At 41.2% G+C, this 24,756-nt stretch overlaps 1 protein-coding gene across 1 annotated transcript; it reads left to right on the top strand.

Moving 5' to 3' along the window:
* Positions 1-3,437: 3,437 nt before the first annotated feature.
* Positions 3,438-19,504, top strand: crcp (calcitonin gene-related peptide-receptor component protein). The gene is made up of 6 exons (XM_034178136.1): positions 3,438-3,505; positions 12,423-12,459; positions 12,548-12,646; positions 12,738-12,832; positions 12,927-12,984; positions 19,159-19,504. Exons 1-6 carry the CDS (start codon positions 3,498-3,500, stop codon positions 19,300-19,302), a joined length of 441 nt encoding a protein of 146 aa, XP_034034027.1. The 5' UTR covers positions 3,438-3,497; the 3' UTR covers positions 19,303-19,504.
* The last annotated feature ends 5,252 nt before the right edge of the window (positions 19,505-24,756 follow it).

Genomic DNA, 24,756 nt, shown 5'->3' with positions numbered 1-24,756 from the left:
GCACCTGTGAGTGGTGCTCACGTGCAACCTGGACGACTTGCAGCTGAAGCAGATAATTGGATGGCGTTCTGCATTTAAGTCATGTGTGATTCAAGCAGAACTGCCGGGAACTCGACCTTGTGACGTTCGTTTGTGAGACGCTGAGGACCGCGCCTGGGTTTTGACACATCGAGCCCGTGAAGCGGGGAGGGGTGAGGACACATGCTGTCAGCACACACGAAAGGTAATTGAGTGTTTGAGTAGTTGTTGATAGTGGCTTGGTGTTTTGTTGCACAGTATACTGGAATTGTGAAGAGAATTGTGCAGTTTGCTTCTCACTGCTGTGGCGTGAAGGATAAGTGATCCTCCACTTGTTGTGAGAAGCTGCTCATTTGCATAAAGTAAAAAAAAAAGGACACTGACCTGAGTGTGTTGCTGATAGCGTGTGTTTATTGGAAGATATAGTTGTATCTGTTGCCTTACCTCACCTTCTCTTTGCTTCACAGAGAATCAGTTTGTCGTGTCCACCTGGGGGGTGTTTGGCGGTGGTAGGAAGTCCAGGAGCGCCGGCTTTAATCCTTGCGGGCGCTGGAGAGCGAGCCATGAATCACTCCACCAGAGGGACGTTGTTTTTATGTTTTTACACTTTTAAGCACAGGTGAATAATAAATAGTTTCTGTTTGGAACCGCTCTCTGGTTATTTTTAGCGCTGGGTCCTGTCTGACGCAGGTCCGCTCCTCAACCCGCGTCAACACATAACAAATCGGAGAGAAAGAGTCTAACCAAATACCGGCATCACTGAAAGCAGCCAAAGATAACGATACGTCTTTGGGATGGTTCTGAGTAATTTTTTCTCTAATAGTTACAATTTTGTTAGCAAAGAAAGTCATGAAGTCATTACTAGTTAAAGTTAATGGAATACTCAGCTCAATAGAGCTCTGACTCTTTGTCAGACTGGCTACAGTGCTGAAAAGAAACCTGGGGTTGTTCTTATTTTCTTCAATTAGTGATGAGTAGAAAGATATCCTAGCTTTACGGAGGGCTTTTTTTATAGAGCAACAGACTCTTTTTCCAGGCTAAGTGAAGATCTTCTAAATTAGTGAGACGCCATTTCCTCTCCAACTTACGGGTTATCTGCTTTAAGCTACGAGTTTGTGAGTTATACCACGGAGTCAGGCACTTCTGATTTAAAGCTCTCTTTTTTAGAGGAGCTCTCTTTTTTAGAGAAAGTGGAAGAAACACAAGATGACTGTCAATCTCCCTCGATCTGGGATTCCATGCAAGATCTCACTTTGTGTGGTAAGGATGATTCTGAGAAAGCTCAGAACTACACAGGAGGACCTGGTCAATGACCTGAAGAGAGCTGGGACCACAGTCACAAAGATTACATTAGTAACACATGATGCTGTCATGGTTTAAAATCCTGCAGGGCAGCAAGGTCCCCCTGCTCAAGCCAGCACATGTCCAGGCCCATTTGAAGTTCACCAGTGACCATCTGGATGATCCAGATGGTTATGTGGTCAGATGAGACCAAAATAGAGCTTTTTGGAATCAACTCCACTTACCATGTTTAGAGGATGAGAACAACCCCAAGAAAACCATCCCAACCATGAAGCATGGGGGTGGAAACATCATATTCTGGGGGTGCTCTTCTGCACAGGGGACAGGACAACTGCACCGAATTGAAGGGAGGATGGATGGGGTCATGTATTGCGAGATTTTGGCAAACAACCTCCTTCCCTCAGTAAGTGCATTGAAGATGGGTCATGGCTGGGTCTTCCAGCATGACAATGACCCCAAACACACAGCCAGGGCAACTAAGGAGGGGCTCCGTAAGAAGCATTTTAAGGTCCTGGAGTGGACTGGCCAGTCTCCAGACCTGAACTCAATAGAAAATCTTTGGAGGGAGCTGAAACTCCAAACCTGAAAGATCTAGAGAAGATCTGTATGGAGGAGTGGACCAAAATCCCTGCTGCAGTGTGTATAAACCTGGTGAACAACTACAGGAAACATTTGACTTCTGTAATTGCAAACAAAGGCTACTGTACCAAATATTAACATTGATTTTCACAGGTGTTCATATATACACACACACACACACACACAAGTGCTGTGACCCCCCATCCAGAATCAGAATCGAGTTTATTACCAAGTAAGTTCTCACATACAAGGAATTTGATCTGGTGTCATTGGTGCATAAACAACAATAAAAAGAAAAAGGAAACGAAAATATTTCTGTAAGAAGTAAAGGAGACAAATAGCCAAAACTATGTTCAATGTCAAATACGTATAATAATAATAATACATAGTGGACTGGGGCTGTGCAAAGACATGTAGATCCAGAAATCAACAGGATCTGTGTTGTGCTTCAAGGTACTAAAGTTATGTTTACGTGGCTTCCACCACATGCAGGTGTTGCGGGTAATGACACACAATGTTTCCAAACAAGCAAGGAGGGAACTATTGTTATGTGCTGCCATCAGTGCTAGGCTGCCAAAATGAAAGGTAGACGGCTGAATTCATTTCAAATCTAGACCAGATGCATAGAAATTCTGTGCAGAAGTTACAAGACTGGGAAAACAAACTAGTCTGTAGGTAAACACTCAACTGGTCTTTGTAATCTTTATTCAGCAATCAGAAACTGTAGAGCCTGGAGAGAACATGCAGTAGGCGGGTCAGATCCGGTAGGCGGCAGTAATGCAACACCTTTGGTAAACATTAAGGGTTTTGTTTGTGACGGTGAAAAAATTGTTTCATTTTCAATATACTTGTACAACTCTACACAATATGTTAATTAGAGACAGATTTCTCATCTTCTTATTAAATCAGCTTTTTTTCTAATGCAGCTGATGGTGTTTTATTCCCTTAAATTCCGATCATTTGCGATGGAAAGCTTTAATTGAAGTCATTGTGCTGATACATGGAACATATATTTAAAAACACATTAGTTTGACTTTTACAATGCCACTAAGATATATATATATATGTGCATAATATATATATATATATATATATATATATATATATATATATATATATATATATATATATATATATATATATACACACACACACACACACACACACACACACATTGTGTGTCTGTGTGAATTTCATTTTTCAACAATTGTTGTTACTGTATGTGAACCACAGAGTAATTTTATGAAATGCCTTTCTATAATATAACTCTAATTTAACATTTCATCAGCGTTGATGTTTTTCATGTAGGACAAATTTATCCTGTGAAAAATACGTTTTAGTAAAGAAAAAAAGAGAAAAAAGTTATTTGTTAGACGTTCTTTAAAGAACGTCTAACAAATATATATATATATATATATCTTTAAAGAACGTCTAACAAATGACTATTTTTATCGTACATTATACATTACAGTTTGATGTATGTATGTACAATGACAGAGTTTTGCGCATGCGCAGAACAGCCAGTGGGACGGATCTGGTGCCTTTTTCTTTCTACACGGACATTTTTTGTGACGGACCAAAGTGGCGAACTTGCTGCCATGGAAGTGTAAGGATTTTTCTTCGAATGTGTTTGGTTCAAAATAGTTCATACAGCATGTATGTCAGATATCGCTTTGGTGCGCGCCTCATTTATTGACATGTGTTATGCTTGGGCTTCAGAAAATATTAAATACATATTTTAATCGCAGTTTTCCAGCTTGTGCATAGTTGTCAAACGTAAATAAGACATATACATGTATTTTTATGTTTATGTGGTGATATTTTGTTTCATGAAGTGTCATAGTCATGTGACTACATCCTTGCAAAATACATATTTTAACCATTTTGACTTATTCACCGTCAGAGTACACAAAAACAGGTTTTCCCCATACATCTCAGTTGAGGGCCTGTACCTACATGATGTCATCAAAGGCCACATTCATCACAGCTTGACGTTTCTGAATGTTTATCAGCAGCAGCTGAAATCAGGCAAATTTCCCCGTCTTTATAACTTAATTTTTCAGGGTATATGACACCAAAGCTAAAACGCAATACATCAATATTTTCATAATTCTTTATTTATTTAGAATAGTCAGCTCATTTGACATTGGCCCTGCGACAGACTGGCATCCTGTCCAGGATGTACACCACCCTGTGACTGCTGGGATAGTGAGTGAGCTCATTTGACATTTTACTTACAAGTGGTACGCACAGTGCATAATTAATTAATTAATTAAGTGCATTCTGCCATTCTGTAATGTGGTGTGCCCCACGGTTCTGTTTTAGGACCTATTTGTGTTGTATTTGCTCCTACTTGGACACATCTTGAGTACCTTTGAAGGCGGCCATGTTATTGTTATCCAGATGATATTCAGCTGTACAATTCTTCTACACCTCAGAATGTTGCTGAACTGTCTCTACTTCAAGACTGTTAATTTCATAAACAGCTGGATGGCTGCTAATTATACATCGCTTAATATGGGTGAAACCAAAGTTCTTTTTTCTGCGTCAGACAACTTTGCTCCCCTTATGCTTGACAACCTTGGCTCTCTGTTGTTGTTGGAAATCTGGGTGTTACATTATAAAAATAATGTTTAAGAGGTCAGTGGTACGTTCATGAGGTGAAAGCTGGAGCAAACCATTCAACGAGGCGAAGCAATGTAAAATGTAAGAATGGAAAAACATTCATTATTTGTTTTATATAATGGCTAAAATAGATCGCTGTCATTTGATATTTTATTAAGTTATAAACAGCAGAAAAGGGACTTATATTTTGTGACATGAAGTCCAGATGCTGTGCACTGACTTCGGACTTCCATAAAAAAAGACTTCATGTAGTTCCACAGTACAGCCAAAAATCACATCAGCTTTTCATCTGAACAGCTCTTCATGCCTATAGATGGCTTACAGCGGAGTGGATTTTGTGTGTGTCTGTTACAAGAACTAGCACAGTTAGCTTAGCTCAATCAAATCGTTGTCTCACTTGTGGCATTGTCCCGCATGTGTGCTGTGTGCTACAAAAAAAAAGACTGTGTACTCCTCAGTGCAGTGGGAAAAAAAATAACTTCAGGAATTAGTCCAGCTTTTCATTCTAACTTCCTGCAAACAGCCTCCAGACGGCTTACAGCGCAGTGGATTTGTTCTGTGTGTGTGCACATGCGCGCACGTTGTGTGTGTGTGTGCGTGTGTGCGCACGCGTGCGCATTGGTAACAAACGTATGGAACCAAATTTGCACTTATGGAACCAAACTGCACTCTAAATGCAATGCAACACAAATGGGACAATTAACCCATGTCAAGTGACACACAAAGCACCAATCAAATGACAAGGATCCACTCAGCCCTTATATAATTGACAATGTTCTCAACTTTAATAAGCATATAAGTGATGTTATACAACCCCCCCCCCCCCCAAAAAAAAAATAAATAAATTGAGGAACTGCTTTAGTCACATTGTATCTCATTCTGAACATGAAATTATCCTTCATGCTTTCATTTCTTCACATTTAGTTTAGTGTAATACTTTTTTGTCTCAGCAATTCTTTTATTTACAAACAGTTCAGAATAGGCTGTGAGGCTTCTTACAAAGGCTTCTAAGTGGTCTCATGCCACACCTGTTGTCATCAGTGCACTGGCTCCTTTTAAAGTATAGACTTCTGTTTAAAGTTTTGGTGATCACTTTCAGAGCACTGCCTTGTCAAATGGCTCGCTAAATCAGTGATATATATCCATATATAACAAGCAGGTGCTATATAAATAAATTTTACTTATATACAACCTAATTCCAATGAAGTTGGGATGTTGTGTGAAATGTAAATAAAAACAGAATACAATGATTTGCAAATCCTCTTCAACCTATATTCAATTGAATACACCACAAAGACAAGATATTTAATGTTCAAACTGATAAATGTTATTGTTTTTGTGCAATTATTTGCTCATTTTGAAATGGATGCCTGCAACATGTTTCAAAAAAGCTGGGAGAGTGGTATGTTTACCACTGTGTTACATCACCTTTCCTTATAACAACACTCAATAAGCGTTTGGGAACTGAGGACACTAATTGTGAGTGCCATGATTGGATATAAAAGGAGCATCCCCAAAAGTCTCAGCTGTTCACAAGCAAAGATGGGGCGAGGATCACTTTGTGAAAAAATAGTCCAACAGTTTAAGAACAATGTTTCTCAGCGTTCAATTGCAAGGAATTTAGGGATTCCATCATCTGCAGTCTATAATATAATCAGAAGATTCAGAAAATATGGAGAACTTTCTACAGGTAAGCGGCAAGGCCGAAAACCAGCATTGAATGCCTTTGATCCCTTAGGCAGCACTGCATTAAAAACCGACATGATTGTGTAAAGGATCTTACTGCGTGGGCTCAGGAACACTTCAGAAAACCATTGTCAGTTAACGCAGTTCGCCGCTACATTTACAAATGCAAGTTAAAACTCTACCATGCAAATCAAAAGCCATACATCAACATCCAGAAACGCTGCCCTCTTCTCTGAGCCTGAGCTCATTTGAAATGGACAGACGCAAAGTGGAAAAGTGTGCTGTGGTCTGATGAGTCCACATTTTGAATTGTTTTTGGAAATCATGGACGTTATGTCCTCAGGACAAAAGAGGAAAAAGACCATCCAGATTGTTACCAGTGCAAAGTTCAGAAGCCAGCATCTGTGATGGTATGGGGGTGTGTTAGTGCCCATGGCATGGGCAACTTACACATCTGTGAGGCACCATCAATGCTGAAAGGTACATCCAGGTTTTGGAGCAACACTTGCTGCCATCCAAGCAACGTCTATTTTAGGGACGTCCCTGCTTATTTCAGCAAGAAAATGCCCTTCAAAGACATTCTGCACGTTACAACAGCGTGGCTTCGTAGTAAAAGAGTGCGGGTACTAAACTGGCCTGCCTGCAGTCCAGACCTGTCGCCCATTGATAATGTGTGGCTCATTATGAAGCGCAAAATACGACAACGGAGTCCCCAGACTGTTGAACAACTGAAGTCATGCATCAAGCAAGAATGGGAAAGAATTCCACCTACAAATCTTCAACAATTAGTGTCCTCAGTTCCCAAACGCTTATTGAGTGTTGTTAGAAGGAAAGGTGATGTAACACAGTGGTAAACATACCACTGTCCCAAGTTTTTTGAAACGTGTTGCAGGCATCCATTTCAAAATGAGCAAATATTTATACAAAAACAATAAAATTTGTCAGTTTGAACATTAAATATCTTGTCTTTGTGGTGTATTTAATTGAACATAGGTTAAACAGGATTTGCTCCTGCCAGCCCAGAAGTACTTTGTTAATGACGCCTACAAAAATTCAGCCAAATATCCATTCAGTCGGATGTTAATAATCATTTCAGTGCATCCGGAGCACTTTCATTCCATTATTCTCTCACCAAAGCAATTTTATGTGGACCAAATATTATTTGTATAGTGATTTGACAGCGCAATACTTGTGTAATTATTATGTTTTTGTTTGTTTTACTGGTGGTCACATGACCGCAGTTTGACACTCCCACTGCAGTTCACATCAGTGCAGTCAGAGCTTTCAGTAGAAGGTGTTGGGTGTCAAAATCTGTTCTGTTCCACAGATTTTGGCTAGTTAAAAACAAAAAGAAGTCGGACATTAGTTGGAGGTTTTTCACCTCTGTGTGTGCACTGTATACTTTCCCCCATGACATACTTTCTCATTATGTGCTGATAAAACTCCTCATTTCACACCAGAATCAGTGCTGATAAAGCCAACAGGTACCACTGGGTCTGAAAAAAAAATTCTAGGGAACCACTGGGAGTTGATGAGAGTCAGGATGGGAAACCGGTTCCAAAAGTTTCAATCCATCGGAATCAATCAATCAGTGCCACCCTGTTTTTCTGGGTGGTCATGGTCTGGTGGTTAAACAGTGGGCTTGAGACCAGAGGATCATTAGTTCAAACCCCCAACTGGCTGGCCCCTATTGGTTACTGCTAGAACCTGTCGATGTTTAGTTTTATGCCCAAACACCACCCATAACACCAGCCTATTTTGTTTAAGGTGTCATTTGTTACATTTTGTTGTTACAAATTTACTTAAGCGTAAATTTGATAAGATTGTAATTCACGTCGGCAGTAATGACACCCGGTTACGCCAATCGGAGGTCACTAAAATTAACATTAAATCGGTGTGTAACTTTGCAAAAACAATGTCGGACTCTGTAGTTTTCTCTGGGCCCCTCCCCAATCAGACCGGGAGTGACATGTTTAGCCGCATGTTCTCCTTGAATTGCTGGCTGTCTGAGTGGTGTCCAAAAAATGAGGTGGGCTTCATAGATAATTGGCAAAGCTTCTGGGGAAAACCTGGTCTTGTTAGGAGAGACGGCATCCATCCCACTTTGGATGGAGCAGCTCTCATTTCTAGAAATCTGGCTAATTTTCTTAAATCCTCCAAACCGTGACTATCCAGGGTTGGGACCAGGAAGCAGAGTTGTAGTCTTACACACCTCTCTGCAGCTTCTCTCCCCCTGCCATCCCCTCATTACCCCATCCCCGTAGAGACGGTGCCTGCTCCCAGACTACCAATAACCAGCAAAAATCTATTTAAGCATAAAAATTCAAAAAGAAAAAATAATATAGCACCTTCTACTGCACCACAGACTAAAACAGTTAAATGTGGTCTATTAAACATTAGGTCTCTCTCTTCTAAGTCCCTGTTGGTAAATGATATAATAATTGATCAACATATTGATTTATTCTGCCTAACAGAAACCTGGTTACAGCAGGATGAATATGTTAGTTTAAATGAGTCAACACCCCCGAGTCACACTAACTGTCAGAATGCTCGTAGCACGGGCCGGGGCGGTGGATTAGCAGCAATCTTCCATTCCAGCTTATTAATTAATCAAAAACCCAGACAGAGCTTTAATTCATTTGAAAGCTTGTCTCTTAGTCTTGTCCATCCAAATTGGAAGTCCCAAAAACCAGTTTTATTTGTTATTATCTATCGTCCACCTGGTCGTTACTGTGAGTTTCTCTGTGAATTTTCAGACCTTTTGTCTGACTTAGTGCTTAGCTCAGATAAGATAATTATAGTGGGCGATTTTAACATCCACACAGATGCTGAGAATGACAGCCTCAACACTGCATTTAATCTATTATTAGACTCTATTGGCTTTGCTCAAAAAGTAAATGAGTCCACCCACCACTTTAATCATATCTTAGATCTTGTTCTGACTTATGGTATGGAAATAGAAGACTTAACAGTATTCCCTGAAAACTCCCTTCTGTCTGATCATTTTTTAATAACATTTACATTTACTCTGATGGACTACCCAGCAGTAGGGAATAAGTTTCATTACACTAGAAGTCTTTCAGAAAGCGCTGTAACTAGGTTTAAGGATATGATTCCTTCTTTATGTTCTCTAATGCCATATAACAACACAGTGCAGAGTAGCTACCTAAACTCTGTAAGGGAGATAGAGTATCTCGTCAATAGTTTTACATCCTCATTGAAGACAACTTTGGATGCTGTAGCTCCTCTGAAAAAGAGAGCTTTAAATCAGAAGTGTCTGACTCCATGGTATAACTCTCAAACTCGTAGCTTAAAGCAGATAACCCGTAAGTTGGAGAGGAAATGGCGTCTCACTAATTTAGAAGATCTTCACTTAGCCTGGAAAAAGAGTCTGTTGCTCTATAAAAAAAGCCCTCCGTAAAGCTAGGACATCTTTCTACTCATCACTAATTGAAGAAAATAAGAACAACCCCAGGTTTCTTTTCAGCACTGTAGCCAGGCTGACAAAGAGTCAGAGCTCTATTGAGCTGAGTATTCCATTATCTTTAACTAGTAATGAGTTCATGACTTTCTTTGCTAACAAAATTTTAACTATTAGAGAAAAAATTACTCATAACCATCCCAAAGACGTATCGTTATCTTTGGCTGCTTTCAGTGATGCCGGTATTTGGTTAGACTCTTTCTCTCCGATTGTTCTGTCTGAGTTATTTTCATTAGTTACTTCATCCAAACCATCAACATGTTTATTAGACCCCATTCCTACCAGGCTGCTCAAGGAAGCCCTACCATTATTTAATGCTTCGATCTTAAATATGATCAATCTATCTTTGTTAGTTGGCTATGTACCACAGGCTTTTAAGGTGGCAGTAATTAAACCATTACTTAAAAAGCCATCACTTGACCCAGCTATCTTAGCTAATTATAGGCCAATCTCCAACCTTCCTTTTCTCTCAAAAATTCTTGAAAGGGTAGTTGTAAAACAGCTAACTGATCATCTGCAGAGGAATGGTCTATTTGAAGAGTTTCAGTCAGGTTTTAGAATTCATCATAGTACAGAAACAGCATTAGTGAAGGTTACAAATGATCTTCTTATGGCCTCGGACAGTGGACTCATCTCTGTGCTTGTTCTGTTAGACCTCAGTGCTGCTTTTGATACTGTTGACCATAAAATTTTATTACAGAGATTAGAGCATGCCATAGGTATTAAAGGCACTGCGCTGCGGTGGTTTGAATCATATTTGTCTAATAGATTACAATTTGTTCATGTAAATGGGGAATCTTCTTCACAGACTAAAGTTAATTATGGAGTTCCACAAGGTTCTGTGCTAGGACCAATTTTATTCACTTTATATATGCTTCCCTTAGGCAGTATTATTAGACGGTATTGCTTAAATTTTCATTGTTACGCAGATGATACCCAGCTTTATCTATCCATGAAGCCAGAGGACACACACCAATTAGCTAAACTGCAGGATTGTCTTACAGACATAAAGACATGGATGACCTCTAATTTACTGCTTTTAAACTCAGATAAAACTGAAGTTATTGTTCTTGGCCCCACAAATCTTAGAAACATGGTGTCTAACCAGATCCTTACTCTGGATGGCATTACCCTGACCTCTAGTAATACTGTGAGAAATCTTGGAGTCATTTTTGATCAGGATATGTCATTCAAAGCGCATATTAAACAAATATGTAGGACTGCTTTTTTGCATTTACGCAATATCTCTAAAATCAGAAAGGTCTTGTCTCAGAGTGATGCTGAAAAACTAATTCATGCATTTATTTCCTCTAGGCTGGACTATTGTAATTCATTATTATCAGGTTGTCCTAAAAGTTCCCTAAAAAGCCTTCAGTTAATTCAAAATGCTGCAGCTAGAGTGCTGACGGGGACTAGAAGGAGAGAGCATATCTCACCCATATTGGCCTCTCTTCATTGGCTTCCTGTTAATTCTAGAATAGAATTTAAAATTCTTCTTCTTACTTATAAGGTTTTGAATAATCAGGTCCCATCTTATCTTAGGGACCTCGTAGTACCATATCACCCCAATAGAGCGCTTCGCTCTCAGACTGCAGGCTTACTTGTAGTTCCTAGGGTTTGTAAGAGTAGAATGGGAGGCAGAGCCTTCAGCTTTCAGGCTCCTCTCCTGTGGAACCAGCTCCCAATTCAGATCAGGGAGACAGACACCCTCTCTACTTTTAAGATTAGGCTTAAAACTTTCCTTTTTGCTAAAGCTTATAGTTAGGGCTGGATCAGGTGACCCTGAACCATCCCTTAGTTATGCTGCTATAGACGTAGACTGCTGGGGGGTTCCCATGATGCACTGTTTCTTTCTCTTTTTGCTCTGTATGCACCACTCTGCATTTAATCATTAGTGATCGATCTCTGCTCCCCTCCACAGCATGTCTTTTTCCTGGTTCTCTCCCTCAGCCCCAACCAGTCCCAGCAGAAGACTGCCCCTCCCTGAGCCTGGTTCTGCTGGAGGTTTCTTCCTGTTAAAAGGGAGTTTTTCCTTCCCACTGTAGCCAAGTGCTTGCTCACAGGGGGTCGTTTTGACCGTTGGGGTTTTACATCATTATTGTATGGCCTTGCCTTACAATATAAAGCGCCTTGGGGCAACTGTTTGTTGTGATTTGGCGCTATATAAAAAAAAAAAATTGATTGATTGATTGATTGATTTTGGATTTTTGGTAGCTCTGGTCACGAACTTTCCAATCATTGCCTGTCATATTAAGGGAAGTGTGACTATTGGAAGTCAAACCAAATGACTCACTTGGCAGAATACTTCAGATGTATTAACATGGCAAGGGACTGTAGTTTAAGACTATTAGAGATGACATAATATTTAGGGTTTGTCTGTACATTTGTTATGGGAAAACCTGTGATATTTTTTCAGGGGAACCTTCAGGTTGATTTTTATATGTAATGACTCGTCATAGTAGAGAAGCTTGAATCTTCGACTAGACTGGGTTGCTTGACGTGAGGATGTTTCGCTTCAAATGAGGATGTTTTCGCTTCAAATCGCAGAAGCTTCCTCAGCTCTGGTAGTCTGACTTCTGTCTTGACTCTACAAGAGTCAAGACAGACGTTTCCTCACGTCAAGTAACCCAGTCTAGTCGAAGATTCAAGCTTCTCTACTATTTAAACCACCTGGACAACTGAGAGCCTACACAGAAACGTAATGACTCGTCTCATTTTATTTACCTTTCAGAAAAAATGCCAGTGCTGCAATGCTCAGTAATTATGAGGTAAGATGGTTTATACCCATTGTTACTGGTAAAGAATTTTGCTTTGTATTGCACTTGTTCACTCTATAATTTTGTGTGTTTTTGTCAGGTGTTCAAACTACTAACGGACCTCAAGGAACAGAGGAAAGACAGCGGCAAGAACAAACACAGCACAGGACAGCAGAACCTGAACACCGTCATGTATGAGGTCCGGGGATTTTCTGTCTTTGCACTAATGCTCAGCTGCATTTGCAGTTTTGCAAAACAGACCTCACTGTTCCATCTGCTTTTCCATATAGACACTGAAGTACCTGTCAAAGACACCCTGCAGCAGACAGAGTCCAGAGATTGTCAAAGAATTCCTCACCACCATGATGCATCACAAACTCACCAAGTCAGTGAGAGATGTAAATGTTGTTTCTGTTTTAAGAATACATAGACTAAGTTGTGAATGGTTTGTGTAATGCATCCTTTCTCTCACTGATTAGGGCAGAAAAGCTGCAGCTGTTGAACCACCGGCCACAGACAGCAGTGGAAATTCAGCTAGTGAGTCATTTTCATTATTATGGTTATTTTCCAACAATCTTTTCTTTTTTGTTGAGATTAAGAGAATGAAATAAAAAAATAGGGCAGTAACGGCATCAGATGCTTTTTCTGTGTTTTTAAAATAAATCTTTGAACTTTTTGAAACACTTTTCTCATGAAACCCATCACAATACAGTTTTGTATATCCATGCAGTCACTTCTGGAATAACAGAGGTACAGAAATAAAACCATGTAACGATGACAAAATTTTCACAGTGATTTCTGGCATCCATTAAGTATGAGTTTTAGTGTCTACTGTGTTCAGTGTTTAGGCTAGTGTCTTCTTAGGCTGTGACTTGTAGCAAGTAGTAGTCGACACAAAACTTGTAATTTAGCAACAATTTTTTATTTGTAATAACATTGAAATGACGACACATGCAAACAAAGTGCTCAGGATAGCTGTGGGCTGCTATGATGCTGCTATAATGCTGTTATTATGCAAAAAGTGGCTGTGGAAATACCCAAAACTGTAGCCATCAAAGGCAAAGCCCTGTAAATAATAAATTAAAAAACAAACAAACAAAAAACTAGCGGAGGAGATAAAATAAAGAAGATAAAAGTCAATGCTTTGTGTGGTGAGCCACTGACTTGCAGAATGATGATGATGAGAGTGACACCACGCTGCATTTCGACAATATGGTATATAAAATTGCAGACAATAACACAAGTTTTAGTTATTTCCATTGTGGTCCTCCAAAACAAATAAAGCAAAAAGAATGAATCCAGGTCATGCGCATTGTCCTCCTCCTCTGCCGCCGGACAGGACTCATCCAGCCCACTGCACATGCCTGCACGGCTGGGCCAACAGCATGTTTCCATTGCAGTCCTCCAAAGAATAAAACAGAATAAATCTGGATTGCTTGTGTTGTTGCCATCCTCCTCTGCTGCCAGACAGGTCTCATCCAACCGAATGCCCCTGCCTGCACACCGAGTTGTAGCTGGCCTGGCAGCAGAGCTGTTTGGCTGGAGGCTGTTGGACTTTCTCTGCCATGGTTGCACCGCTCCCAGAAGTACAGTTCCTCTCCAGTCATATAAAAGGAAGAGTGTGTTGTCAACCCTTCACAAGGTGTCTCACATGTTGCACACTTTCTGACTCACAGAAACTAAATTCAGAATAGTTCAAGATGCCTGCGACGACTCTGTGACTATTTAATGAGAAAATGTGTCCCGCAAATTTTTTGGACAGTTCAAAATTCAACTGACAGGAGAGTGACGTCCTGCGACTTGTAAGGACATTACAAAACAGCATGAACTTTTTGCAAAAATTTGTGAATTCCCTTGCAAATGCCATTCACACTCTGTCACAGCCCAGTAAGATACTACCCTAACCTGCACTAGGTGTTGGGTAGCATTGTGGAAAACGGTGTCTTATGTGCCTGTCTCAGCAAGGAAAGATGCACTTATCTCGACTTGGAGAAGATTCTGTGACCTTTGTTAAATCACTGGATACCCTAATTCCAGCACTTGAGAAGCTAAGTGAGGGATTGGAGTGTCTGGGTTTGTGACAGTTCTGGCTCAAAACTAAGATCCAGGTTTTCAATGACTTCTTGTACATAGCCATGAGTAGTGTATCTGGATGCAGTGAAAGTATCAAAGTTGTCTCACATCTCACAATATGCAGTGGTGCTGCACCTCGCTGCATCCATGACACCAAGTAACCGCCTTGACTCCTGCATGGCAAATAACTGGTCCATCACTTCTCAAAAGTAACCATTTATCTGCCACAACCAGGTGAAGCGTGGGCATCCCTTGGCCTTCTTCAGTTACTGGGGTCCTCAACACTCAGGCACCTATTTGCTGGTCATGCACAGCAAACGCACCGCGTGACTAAAATGTCAATGCTGATGCTGCCTCATGATGCAAGTGTTACTTCGCATCTTAGTCTCCGGTCACACGGCACTAACGAAGGACACTGAAGCCAAAATGAAACAAATCTGGACTTACACTGACTTTCTGACACAGCGTTTAACCATCGTCCAGCTGCGTTCCTGTAGCTGGCACTTCGTCAGAATTTTCAAACTGTTGAAAAATGTGAATGAAACCCGACGACAACCTCAATTCATCCATATTCCGTTTTTCTTTCTGTCCTGATGGTTCCTCATCGTTTGCGTAGTTCCCGTACCATCAGTGTTCCGTTTGACTGTCATCCAACTTCGTCCAGCCTCTCAAGTCCGATGTCTTACACGAGCGTTGACGATATCTGAATGGATCAATAACTAAAGATCCAATGAGCTGAACGTGACTCTTACATGTGTGGTACGAAAAGCAACGTTGTCATACAGAAACAATAGTGGCAAGAACGTTTTATCAACTACTTTAACTATTTATGCATGTTCCAGTCGTCTGCGACTGGAAAGGCTGTACGTACACACACTTGCCAACCATTTGTGGCTGTGCACACATTTGCATGTTTCCTTTTGATTCAAGGTCGCCGTTCACCTCGTTTTTCTGTTGTTAATTCCAGTTTTGTTTTTTTCCTTTATGCGCTCTTGATTCGCAGGTTTTTTGGTGATGGGAGAAGTGCAGGCACATTCGTCCACCTTTTCTTGATGATTTGTGACTTTGTGACTTTTTTCCTTCATTCAGCTATCGTCGTGTGCCGTGTGACCGGGCCCTTAACCAATCAAGGCTCAACACTTTCACCACATACAGATACATTTTTGAAGTCATTAAAAGCCTGCACCGTAGTCTTGATCTAGGACAATTGCAAACCTGAAATTTTGATTCCTCATTTGGCTTCTCAAGTGCTGCAAATCAGGGTGTCCATTGATTCCACAAACATCGTCAGCAACTGAGATTCTGAAGGCACTGGGTATTGTTGTTCTGTCCTGAAGGACCTGTTTTGTTTTACTGCATGTGTGGCACAGTACCTATGGACAAGTAGATGGTGATAGTGGTTCCCCCTTAGGAAATAAAGAGAAATTCTAATTGTGTGTCAGCCATCTGGGTGTCACACACCCCAGCCTCCCTGGGAAAGCTTATATTAGGATGGTGGAGAAGAAACTGATTGTAGAGATTGTAGAAGCTCTGATTAAGAAATGTACAGATCCATTTCAGGCCATGGAACAGTTGAACAGCTCATTACATTTCCAAGGATAGGTTTTCATGGGAATTTGCTGTTCAACCAGTGCTACATGTGTCCTGTGGACCTGGAGAAGGATTATGATGACCTCATTCAAGATGTCATTATAGGCTTTTTGCTTTAATATGGGGTGTGTGGAACCTTGCTACAGTTAATCCCATTCTTTGGGTATGGAGAGCTGTGTTTGTGTTTAGCAGGCATGTTGTTATTACTAGGTCTTCTCAGAGCTTCTGTTTACGCACTTTAAAAATTTGGGCATTTTTTGGGGGCAGTCTGAAGGCATTGTCTTGGGTGAAGAGTGTCTCTTGGGTTGGTTTCAGGATTGCACTACTGCTTTTTCTAAATAATCCAGTTCTGCTGGACTCTTGAGAATGTGACTTCTGTTGCTTATTGGGATGGTTTGCAAGCACATATGAAGTACTTGGTGAACATCTCCAAACTTGAGGCTGTGATGATCTGCCAAAACACATTAGACTGATCTTTGTGTGATGAGAAGGAATTCAGATATAATGAGGTCTGAGAGTCAAATAGACATTGAGATATGCAAAATCTGAACCATCAGCATCATCTGAATCAGTGCAATCTAGGGATGCAACTAATAATTATTTTCACAACAGATTATTTCCTTGACCAATCGATGAGTTGTTTGGTCCCTAAAGTGGCAGAAAATGGTGAAAAATGTCAGTCAGCATTTCCCAAAGCCAGGATAGCATCCTAAAATACCTTGTTTTTTACACAACCCAAAACTATTCACTTTATCACAGAGGAGTAAATAAAATATTAAACAAACCATAAAATATGAGTTAAGAAGCTGAAACTGGAAAATTTTCACCTTTGAAAAATAAAGACTCAAAATCATTAATTGATTGTCAAAATGTTTGGTGATTAATTTAATAATCAATTGTTCATTTAATTGTGGCCTTTATTTTTGGTCATAAATTCTGGAGTGGCCAAAAGGATGATTTTTGTGGCTATAAACAATCAAAATGAGTTTCTGTCATAGGTCAGCTGGACACATTGTAACCTTCATACATCCATCACCACTTTGCACCTGCATAAAGTGGCAAACTAAAAGAGATAGATTACCAATATGCTGCCTGCATAATAATGTGAGTGCTCTGCCCAGAACAAAGTGTATTCAGTTATCATCTGTTGACTGTCAGCTCGAACAGGATCAAGGATAAGCCTGGTTTGTTGACATAAATCTGTCTTGCGTATCATGTGACACAGTTGTTGACATTTGAAGTTCAGAATTTTCTGTGTATATCCTGCTGTCAACAGGGACAGTACTCATTAATTAGCATTGTTGGAAATATACTCAACAAAAATATAAACGCAACACTTTTGGTTTTGCTCCCATTTTGTATGAGATGAACTCAAAGATCTAAAACTTTTTCCACATACACAATATCACCATTTCCCTCAATTATTGTTCACAAACCAGTCTAAATCTGTGATAGTGAGCACTTCTCCTTTGCTGAGATAATCCATCCCACCTCACAGGTGTGCCATACCAAGATGCTGATTAGACACCATGATTAGTGCACAGGTGTGCCTTAGACTGCCCACAATAAAAGGCCACTCTGAAAGGTGCAGTTTTATCACACAGCACAATGCCACAGATGTCGCAAGATTTGAGGGAGCGTGCAGTTGGCATGCTGACAGCAGGAATGTCAACCAGAGCTGTTGCTCGTGTATTGAATGTTCATTTCTCTACCATAAGCCGTCTCCAAAGGCGTTTCAGAGAATTTGGCAGTACATCCAACCAGCCTCACAACCGCAGACCACGTGTAAACACACCAGCCCAGGACCTCCACATCCAGTATGTTCACCTCCAAGATCGTCTGAGTTGGAGAGGTGTTCTCTTTACGGATGAATCCCGGTTCACACTGTCCAGGGCAGATGGCAGACAGCGTGTGTGGCGTCGTGTGGGTGAGCGGTTTTCTGATGTCAATGTTGTGGTTCGAGTGGCCCATGGTGGCGGTGGGGTTATGGTATGGGCAGGCGTCTGTTATAGACGAAGAACACAGGTGCATTTTATTGATGGCGTTTTGAATGCACAGAGATACCGTGACGAGATCCTGAGGCCCATTGTTGTGCCATACATCCAAGAACATCACCTCATGTTGCAGCAGGATAATGCACGGCCCCATGTTGCAAGGATCTGTATACAATTCTTGGAAGCTGAAAATGTCCGGGTCCGCGCGTCGGGACGCAGCCGGCGCGGTGCGGCGGCACAGGAAAAACACCTCCGTGTTGATAACCATTTGTAAAATCCAGGCGGCTTTTGATGGCTTTCAGTGGAGTGAGTATATGAGAAATTGTTTAACAGCTGGACATGTTCCAACTTGTCCTTAAGGCTTCCAACAGAGGTGTTTTTCCTGTGGCGGAGCGTCGCGGCGGCTGCGAGCCGACGCGCGGACCCGTCCGCACGTCTTTCATTAAAAAAATCTCCTTTAACAGTGGAATATCCGGATAAAATGCTGAAACCGACTTCTTCTGAAACTTCTCTGTTCTCTCACGACGTCCTGGATCAATAGAGCCTGAAATGTGGAGGTTTTCAGCTTGAAACAGGCTGATGACGCCGCCTGAGAGCGCTGCGCGACGTCTCGCACTGTGGGAAGTCCTTAAAGCGACAGTATCACCTCAAAATCTCTTATCAGCCGTTAAAATTTTCACTGAAAACCAGCTTAATTTTTCGAACCATGTCCACTTCGATGTGTCTCACAGGTTTAGAAAAAATTTTGATCAAACAAAGCGCCAGTCTCTCACCAACTTCTCAGACAAAGGAATTCCGACGAGGGGCTGGACGACTCCTCCCACAAGGAGTGCTCACAGGTGAATGACGTCACGGACAGGCGTGGAAAAACTCACGCATGCGCACGAGGGTTCAAGCATGTCTGACGTAAAAACATATGAATGAAATCCATATAGTTTTTGAAAAAAATAAAAAGGACCTATACTTTATGGACAGACCTCGTAAGTTGTTTTATCTCACAGTCTCTTTGTATGCATGCTGCTGAATGAGAACTTCATGTGCTGTTTATTTTTAGATGGTAGAAGAGAGTGAAGAGCGTCTCTCAGAGGAGCAGATTGAGGAACTCATCCAGACAGTCACAGACATCCTACCTGGTGACCCAACGCAAGAAAATGCAAAAGCAGCAGATGAGATCGATGAAGCAAGTGAACAGTCATGACAGAAATGCACGTAAAAGTGGAGATCAGACCTATTGCATTGTTTCTTTATCTGCCTCACTGTTTGGAGGGACACACACTGGCTGCAGATAAGTGATATCTCAACTGCAGTTTAAAGGAGATCATGACTTAGGAAATATTTTCTACCTCTGTTGTAATATGAACATGTGATTTGATGAATAAAAGAATCAGTGATTTTTTTTTTTTTTTTTTGAGATAATTACTGGATATTTGGATGCAGAGTGTTACGAAAATTACACCAAACATTGTGATGGTGACATACTACTGCCAAGGCGTATTAAAGAAAAATTATTGCAGCTGGTGTGAGCCCTTAAAACTGTATATAATTATAATTGTGGTTCATGCAAATTGGTACGGTAAGCCGCGATTTGTATCATCCAGGGTAAGCATGCCCTTTTAGCATGTTGACCTAATAATTACTGTACATTCAGCATCTGGAAATCCATTGAAAATAAGATGAGAACCAGATAAAACAGCCTTTTTTCACCCGTGCAGTGGCAGCACATGTGGGCTGTTGTTTTCAGGACTGCGTGGGCAGTCATCCATGTAAGTATTGATTTAATTTTGAACCAGCTTTGTGAAATGAGTGAGAATCATCAAAAGAAAAAAGTGATTTACTTTTGCAATACCTTTCTTAAAAGCCAAGGTCACAGACGATCTGAGACCAATACAGGCCCTGCGGCTCATTGGGCCGGTGTTTATCCCTGGATGCATCACAAGCCAAGGTCAAAAGGTGGGCCCATTGTACAGGGGTTTTAGTTACAATGGTTACTTCAAGGAATTGGTGAAGGATACACCCATGGTAACTATGAATCACTAATATGTAGGTGAATATCACCTTTCATTTTCTTAGACCTAAGAAAAGTCAATCTCAAAGTCATCAATATGAGTTCATCATAACATGAGGATTGTGTGTTAGTCAAGGATGAAGTGTTTCAGATTTAGTCAGAATTGAATATCATTCACATGTCTTGCCCTGCTTTTAATGCAACACTTTATCTTTGCTCACTTGGGGGTCGCACACAGCAAGGGAGATTAAATATAACAACTATGGTGGGGTTGGTAGGTAGGGTGAATGTGGCATGTGGGGTTGGCCCTGGGTGGCTGTGGATGTCAGGGGCTCTGGGGTGGGGGGGTCTGCCTCACCATTTCTGCTGTGGTCTCGGGGCCCTACTCTGGGGCTTGTGGGGCCCAGGGTGGTGGCAGTGGGGCGCAGGTGTTGGCACTGGGGGGTGGACGGCTGGTGGGGGGTTGAGGGCCGTGGTCTTTATGGGGTGGGGTGTTGCCCCACTCTCACTTGGGCGGTCTCCCAATCTTGGGGTTTGGTGTTTGGGGTGGGGCCCAGGGTGGGGGGTGGATTGGGAGCTGGGGAGAGTTTGGAGGGGTTCTGCTGGCTGTGCTGGGGGAGTCTTGGGTGTTGGGGGGCTCGTGTGCTTCCTGGCACAGGGGATTGGGTCTCGCCTCTTGTCTGGAGGCCAGGCCCCACCCTCGTATGGCTTGGTGGTCCCTGCCCATGCTTTGGGTTCGGTTGCAGTGGCTCCTTTGCCCCCCGTCCCCACCACCGCTCGCGCCTCCCTTTGGGGGCCGTAGCCCTGGTGGTGTGGTTCTGCCCCCCCCTTTTGGCAGGCCCATGGCAGCGCCCTGAGTGCTTTCCTTGGGTATGGCGCTGCTTCCTGTGCTTCCGTGGGGGAGGGGGTGGTGTCGGGGTGTGTTCCGGTGCCACCGGGCCATTCCCCTGTTGGTTCATTGTGCTGCCCCGGTGGCTCTGGTGGCTGCCCTTCCTGGCCCCTGTGCCCTTCCACTGCCCTTTTTCTCCTGGGGCCCTGCATCCTGGACCCATTTCCGTTGTTGCCTGGAGTCGGCCATATGGCTTCTGACGTGCCGGAGTGGTCCACGTTATATGGTAAGGTTCTGTACTTTTGTCTTGGCTCACCACACCAGCCACAGTAGTGATCGGATATTTAGCTGTGATCTGGGTCTCTGTGTGTGGATGGTTGTGTGTTTGTGGCCGTCACCACAGTTCGGTTTTGTGTGCTCTCAAGGGGATCAAGACTCTGGTGTCCTAGATTAGGGTATGGATGCTCACTAATTAGACAACAGACTGTTGCTGTCACTGTTTGTTCATGTGTGGTTATTTGTCCTGGTAGGTTGTATGGTTGAGGCCCCATCTCCTCGGTGTCTCACGTCAGTTATTGTCTTCACCACTTGTCTCTCGTTCTTGTCTGTCTTTGTGTTGTTTTGGTGGTCGGCCCTTCCTGATAGAAGTTGTCGGTTGGCTTTGAGTAGGATGTTGTAGACTGATCAGGAAGGGCAGATGGGGGTCACCCACGCACGCCACGTTCACTCACGCACTGTATACATTCTGTCTTGCAAGAATAAATTGCATATATGTGTATTAATGTACAAGTACATAAGTGGTTCTGCCAGTGTGGCATTTACCATTACTATATATGCAGACAGGGGGAAAAAAATGTATTATATATATCTCATTCACATAAAACCGCATATATTGCAGTATCACTGAATCACAAAGAATTAATTTTCTTGACTCAATGTCAAACATGTAAGTAGAAGTATTTATAAAGTATAAAACTGATTTAAATGGGGAATTTTTGTAATTCTAACTGGCCATGCAAATGATCATTTCAGTTTCGGTGTCATCTGCATCTGTGGCTTATTTTACCAGCGTTGCATGGAAAGTTTCATTTTTACTAACAATATTTCAATATTTTATGTATAAAGAGACTTGATTTTGAACCAGACTGAGTATTGGGATTTGTTTTTTTTTTTTCCTGACTTGACATTTATTTCATAATGTCTACGAGCTGTTAAGTAGTTTTTTTTTTTTTTTTTTACTCATCAGTTTCAAGAATAGCACAGAAAAATTAAGCTTTTGCTGGTGTACACAGCTTGTGTATTCAGTAGGTTGTGCAACTTGTATCAGTACAGGGTTAACAGAAAGTCATTCCAGATTATTAGAAAAGCTTTGGAAGAACAGACTGATTAATGGGGGTTAAGATGATGGTTATCGGGTGTTCACCGATGGAGGTGCTGTTGTATCTTTGACATGCTCATGTTTTCCTCCTCTAACAAAATGGTATGAAACAGTTGAAATATATCATGAGCGTCTTGTCTCAGGCTGTTCATAAGCAGTTCTTCACACCAAAGCACTTGTTACCTTGCAGTCTTCTTGGAGAATGCTGATGTGTTAAGATTAGTGCAACATGACAGTTGGGACATTCTCAGAAGATGACATTTGAAGAACTCAAGTACAGTATTTCTCTTCATCCTCTTGGTCTGTAAATGAAACACAAACGCACCTGTGGAATGCATATTTATATCTGTACACTGTAGACTCAAATGTGTTCAGTAAAATGGGCATTATGGTTACTGTTTTGTGCAAAAAAAATTTAACTGGGCCTAAGGTAAATTAACAGATTTTGAGTTAATGCATATGTCAAATTCAGGATATATCAGTTTTTTTTTCCTCAGGAGTTGTGTATGTGTGTGTGAAACAGCACAGAGGAAGGCTGGGTTGGTTACATTCTTGTACATTTTTAGTGAGGTTTTCTTTTAGTGGGTTTCATCAGTTTCCTGTTCTTTGCACCTTACACAAGTGGGAGTGTGACTGCATCCTGCGAGAACGAGAAGTGATGTGATACTCTCACGTTCAGTTATTGATATGGTTACAGCATTTACCACGTGTTGACTTTATTTGTGAAGGTAAGCCATTGGCCGAGCCTCAAGAAGTGTGAACTTGTGAAAGTAAATACTGAAGAAGACAAAAAAAAAAAAAAACAAACAAACTAAAAACTCCACCACCAAAAAATAAAATACAGACTGTAATGGTTGGATCAGTCACAAGTGTCTTTACAGTCATGCACATAACACTACCAGTTAAAGGGTTGGACTTTTTTTTCCCATTCAGTTCAGTGGGAAAGTTGACAGTTTTTACTGGAACTGTATATGATGAATTATAAAGGATTATTAACCAAGTGCGAGGTTCGTACAGGATAATATCAGGCTGAGGTGTTGACAATACGGACCTCGCTAATGCTTGATTTGTGCAAAAAAACACAGAGGTCTAATCCCGATATAGACTGAGCAAGTGAGGTAGTAATTTGTTTATTATATGGCTGTTATATATAAAAACACAAACTTATGGTATTGCCCAAATATGAAAGCTGTTGTTGTCAGAGACCTGTTCGCTTCACCTCCATGAAGATGGTCCAGTCGTTAGCCGGTAATCTTTCAATCTGTGTGTTTTTTCTGATGCTGTTTAGATATTTATGGAGCATGTTCATGTCCGACTTGGTTTTTCTAATCATGTTCTCAGCTTTCTGGTTTGTAACAAATGGGATACGCTTTTCAGACCGATTGTCATGGTAAATGGCCGATATGGGAAAATATCTGACCGGAAATCAGAGCGTGCATAGTGTCGCAGCCATATAACTATATGTGACCTCATCAGCGAGTAGACACAGCTCATAAACTTACTGTGAGAGATGTGAAATGACGGTTGGCCTGCTGTCGTTGGCCTGTGGTATCCTTGATATGGTATCCCTTATTCTTCCATCCCTATAAATAAGAATGATGCTGCAGCTATCTGGAGTTCTCTTTTAGCTCATAGAATAACTGCAGCCCAAAGCCTGGAAGTCTAAATGCTGCTCTCCTTGTCATTTTTTTTTAAACCTGAGTGATTGCTCATAAAATATTAATAGGTTAAGCACTGATGAAAATACCTATTAGCTATTTATTGTGATTCTTCTGAACCTGGTGAACATATTAGATACTTTGTGTCCATCAGGCTGTTGTACCAGTGATTTTAATGCACCATTAGAAATGTGGCTTTTACATTTATTGATTTGATAATGGCTGCATGCGTGCATGTGTGTAATGCACACAGCTAAATTAGTGGAGATATCAAAAGATGGAAAGACCATATGTGCATAAAAAATAATAAAAAGCTTTTTAATTCAAAATAATTGATAGCAATGTTTGCTAAGCATTAAAGACCAAAAAAAAAACAAAAAAAAAACAACCTACATATCACGTGACGCCCTTTCTATTTAAAGCTGAATTATTATGTGTGAAAACTGGTTGTTTACAACATCATTATGCTGATCATTTTATTCATCAGTTATTGTGACCACTGATTGTTACCTTTGTGAAATCAATTTTTTATTAATATGGGGAAAATGTGGCACTTTTCTTTAATGAAATAGACAATTATCAAACTTTGATTTTTTTTCCCCATCTTTTGCTAATCATAAGGAAGAGAGCTAACTCTACATTTATAGAGGTCTGCTAGGGTGCCTAAGGCTTTTGCACAGCACTGTCAATGTAACTGATCTGGAGTCAGCATGAGGAGAAATGTGTTGCCTCTGCTGAGGAGGTTATGTTTTTATTGTTATTTGCCTCTTTCTGTCTGTCTG

This window comes from Thalassophryne amazonica, chromosome 9 (genome assembly GCF_902500255.1).
Source record: "Thalassophryne amazonica chromosome 9, fThaAma1.1, whole genome shotgun sequence".
NCBI classification, from domain to species: domain Eukaryota; kingdom Metazoa; phylum Chordata; class Actinopteri; order Batrachoidiformes; family Batrachoididae; genus Thalassophryne; species Thalassophryne amazonica.
This window is presented reverse-complemented; position numbering and strand designations above follow the sequence as displayed.

Bases quoted from the DNA above. Each gene is read 5' to 3' on its own strand.
- crcp (XM_034178136.1), top strand. The intron at 12,833-12,926 runs GTCAGTGAGAGA...CTCACTGATTAG, and splicing joins ATGCATCACAAACTCACCAA to GGCAGAAAAGCTGCAGCTGT. The intron at 12,985-19,158 runs GTGAGTCATTTT...GTTTATTTTTAG, and splicing joins CAGCAGTGGAAATTCAGCTA to ATGGTAGAAGAGAGTGAAGA.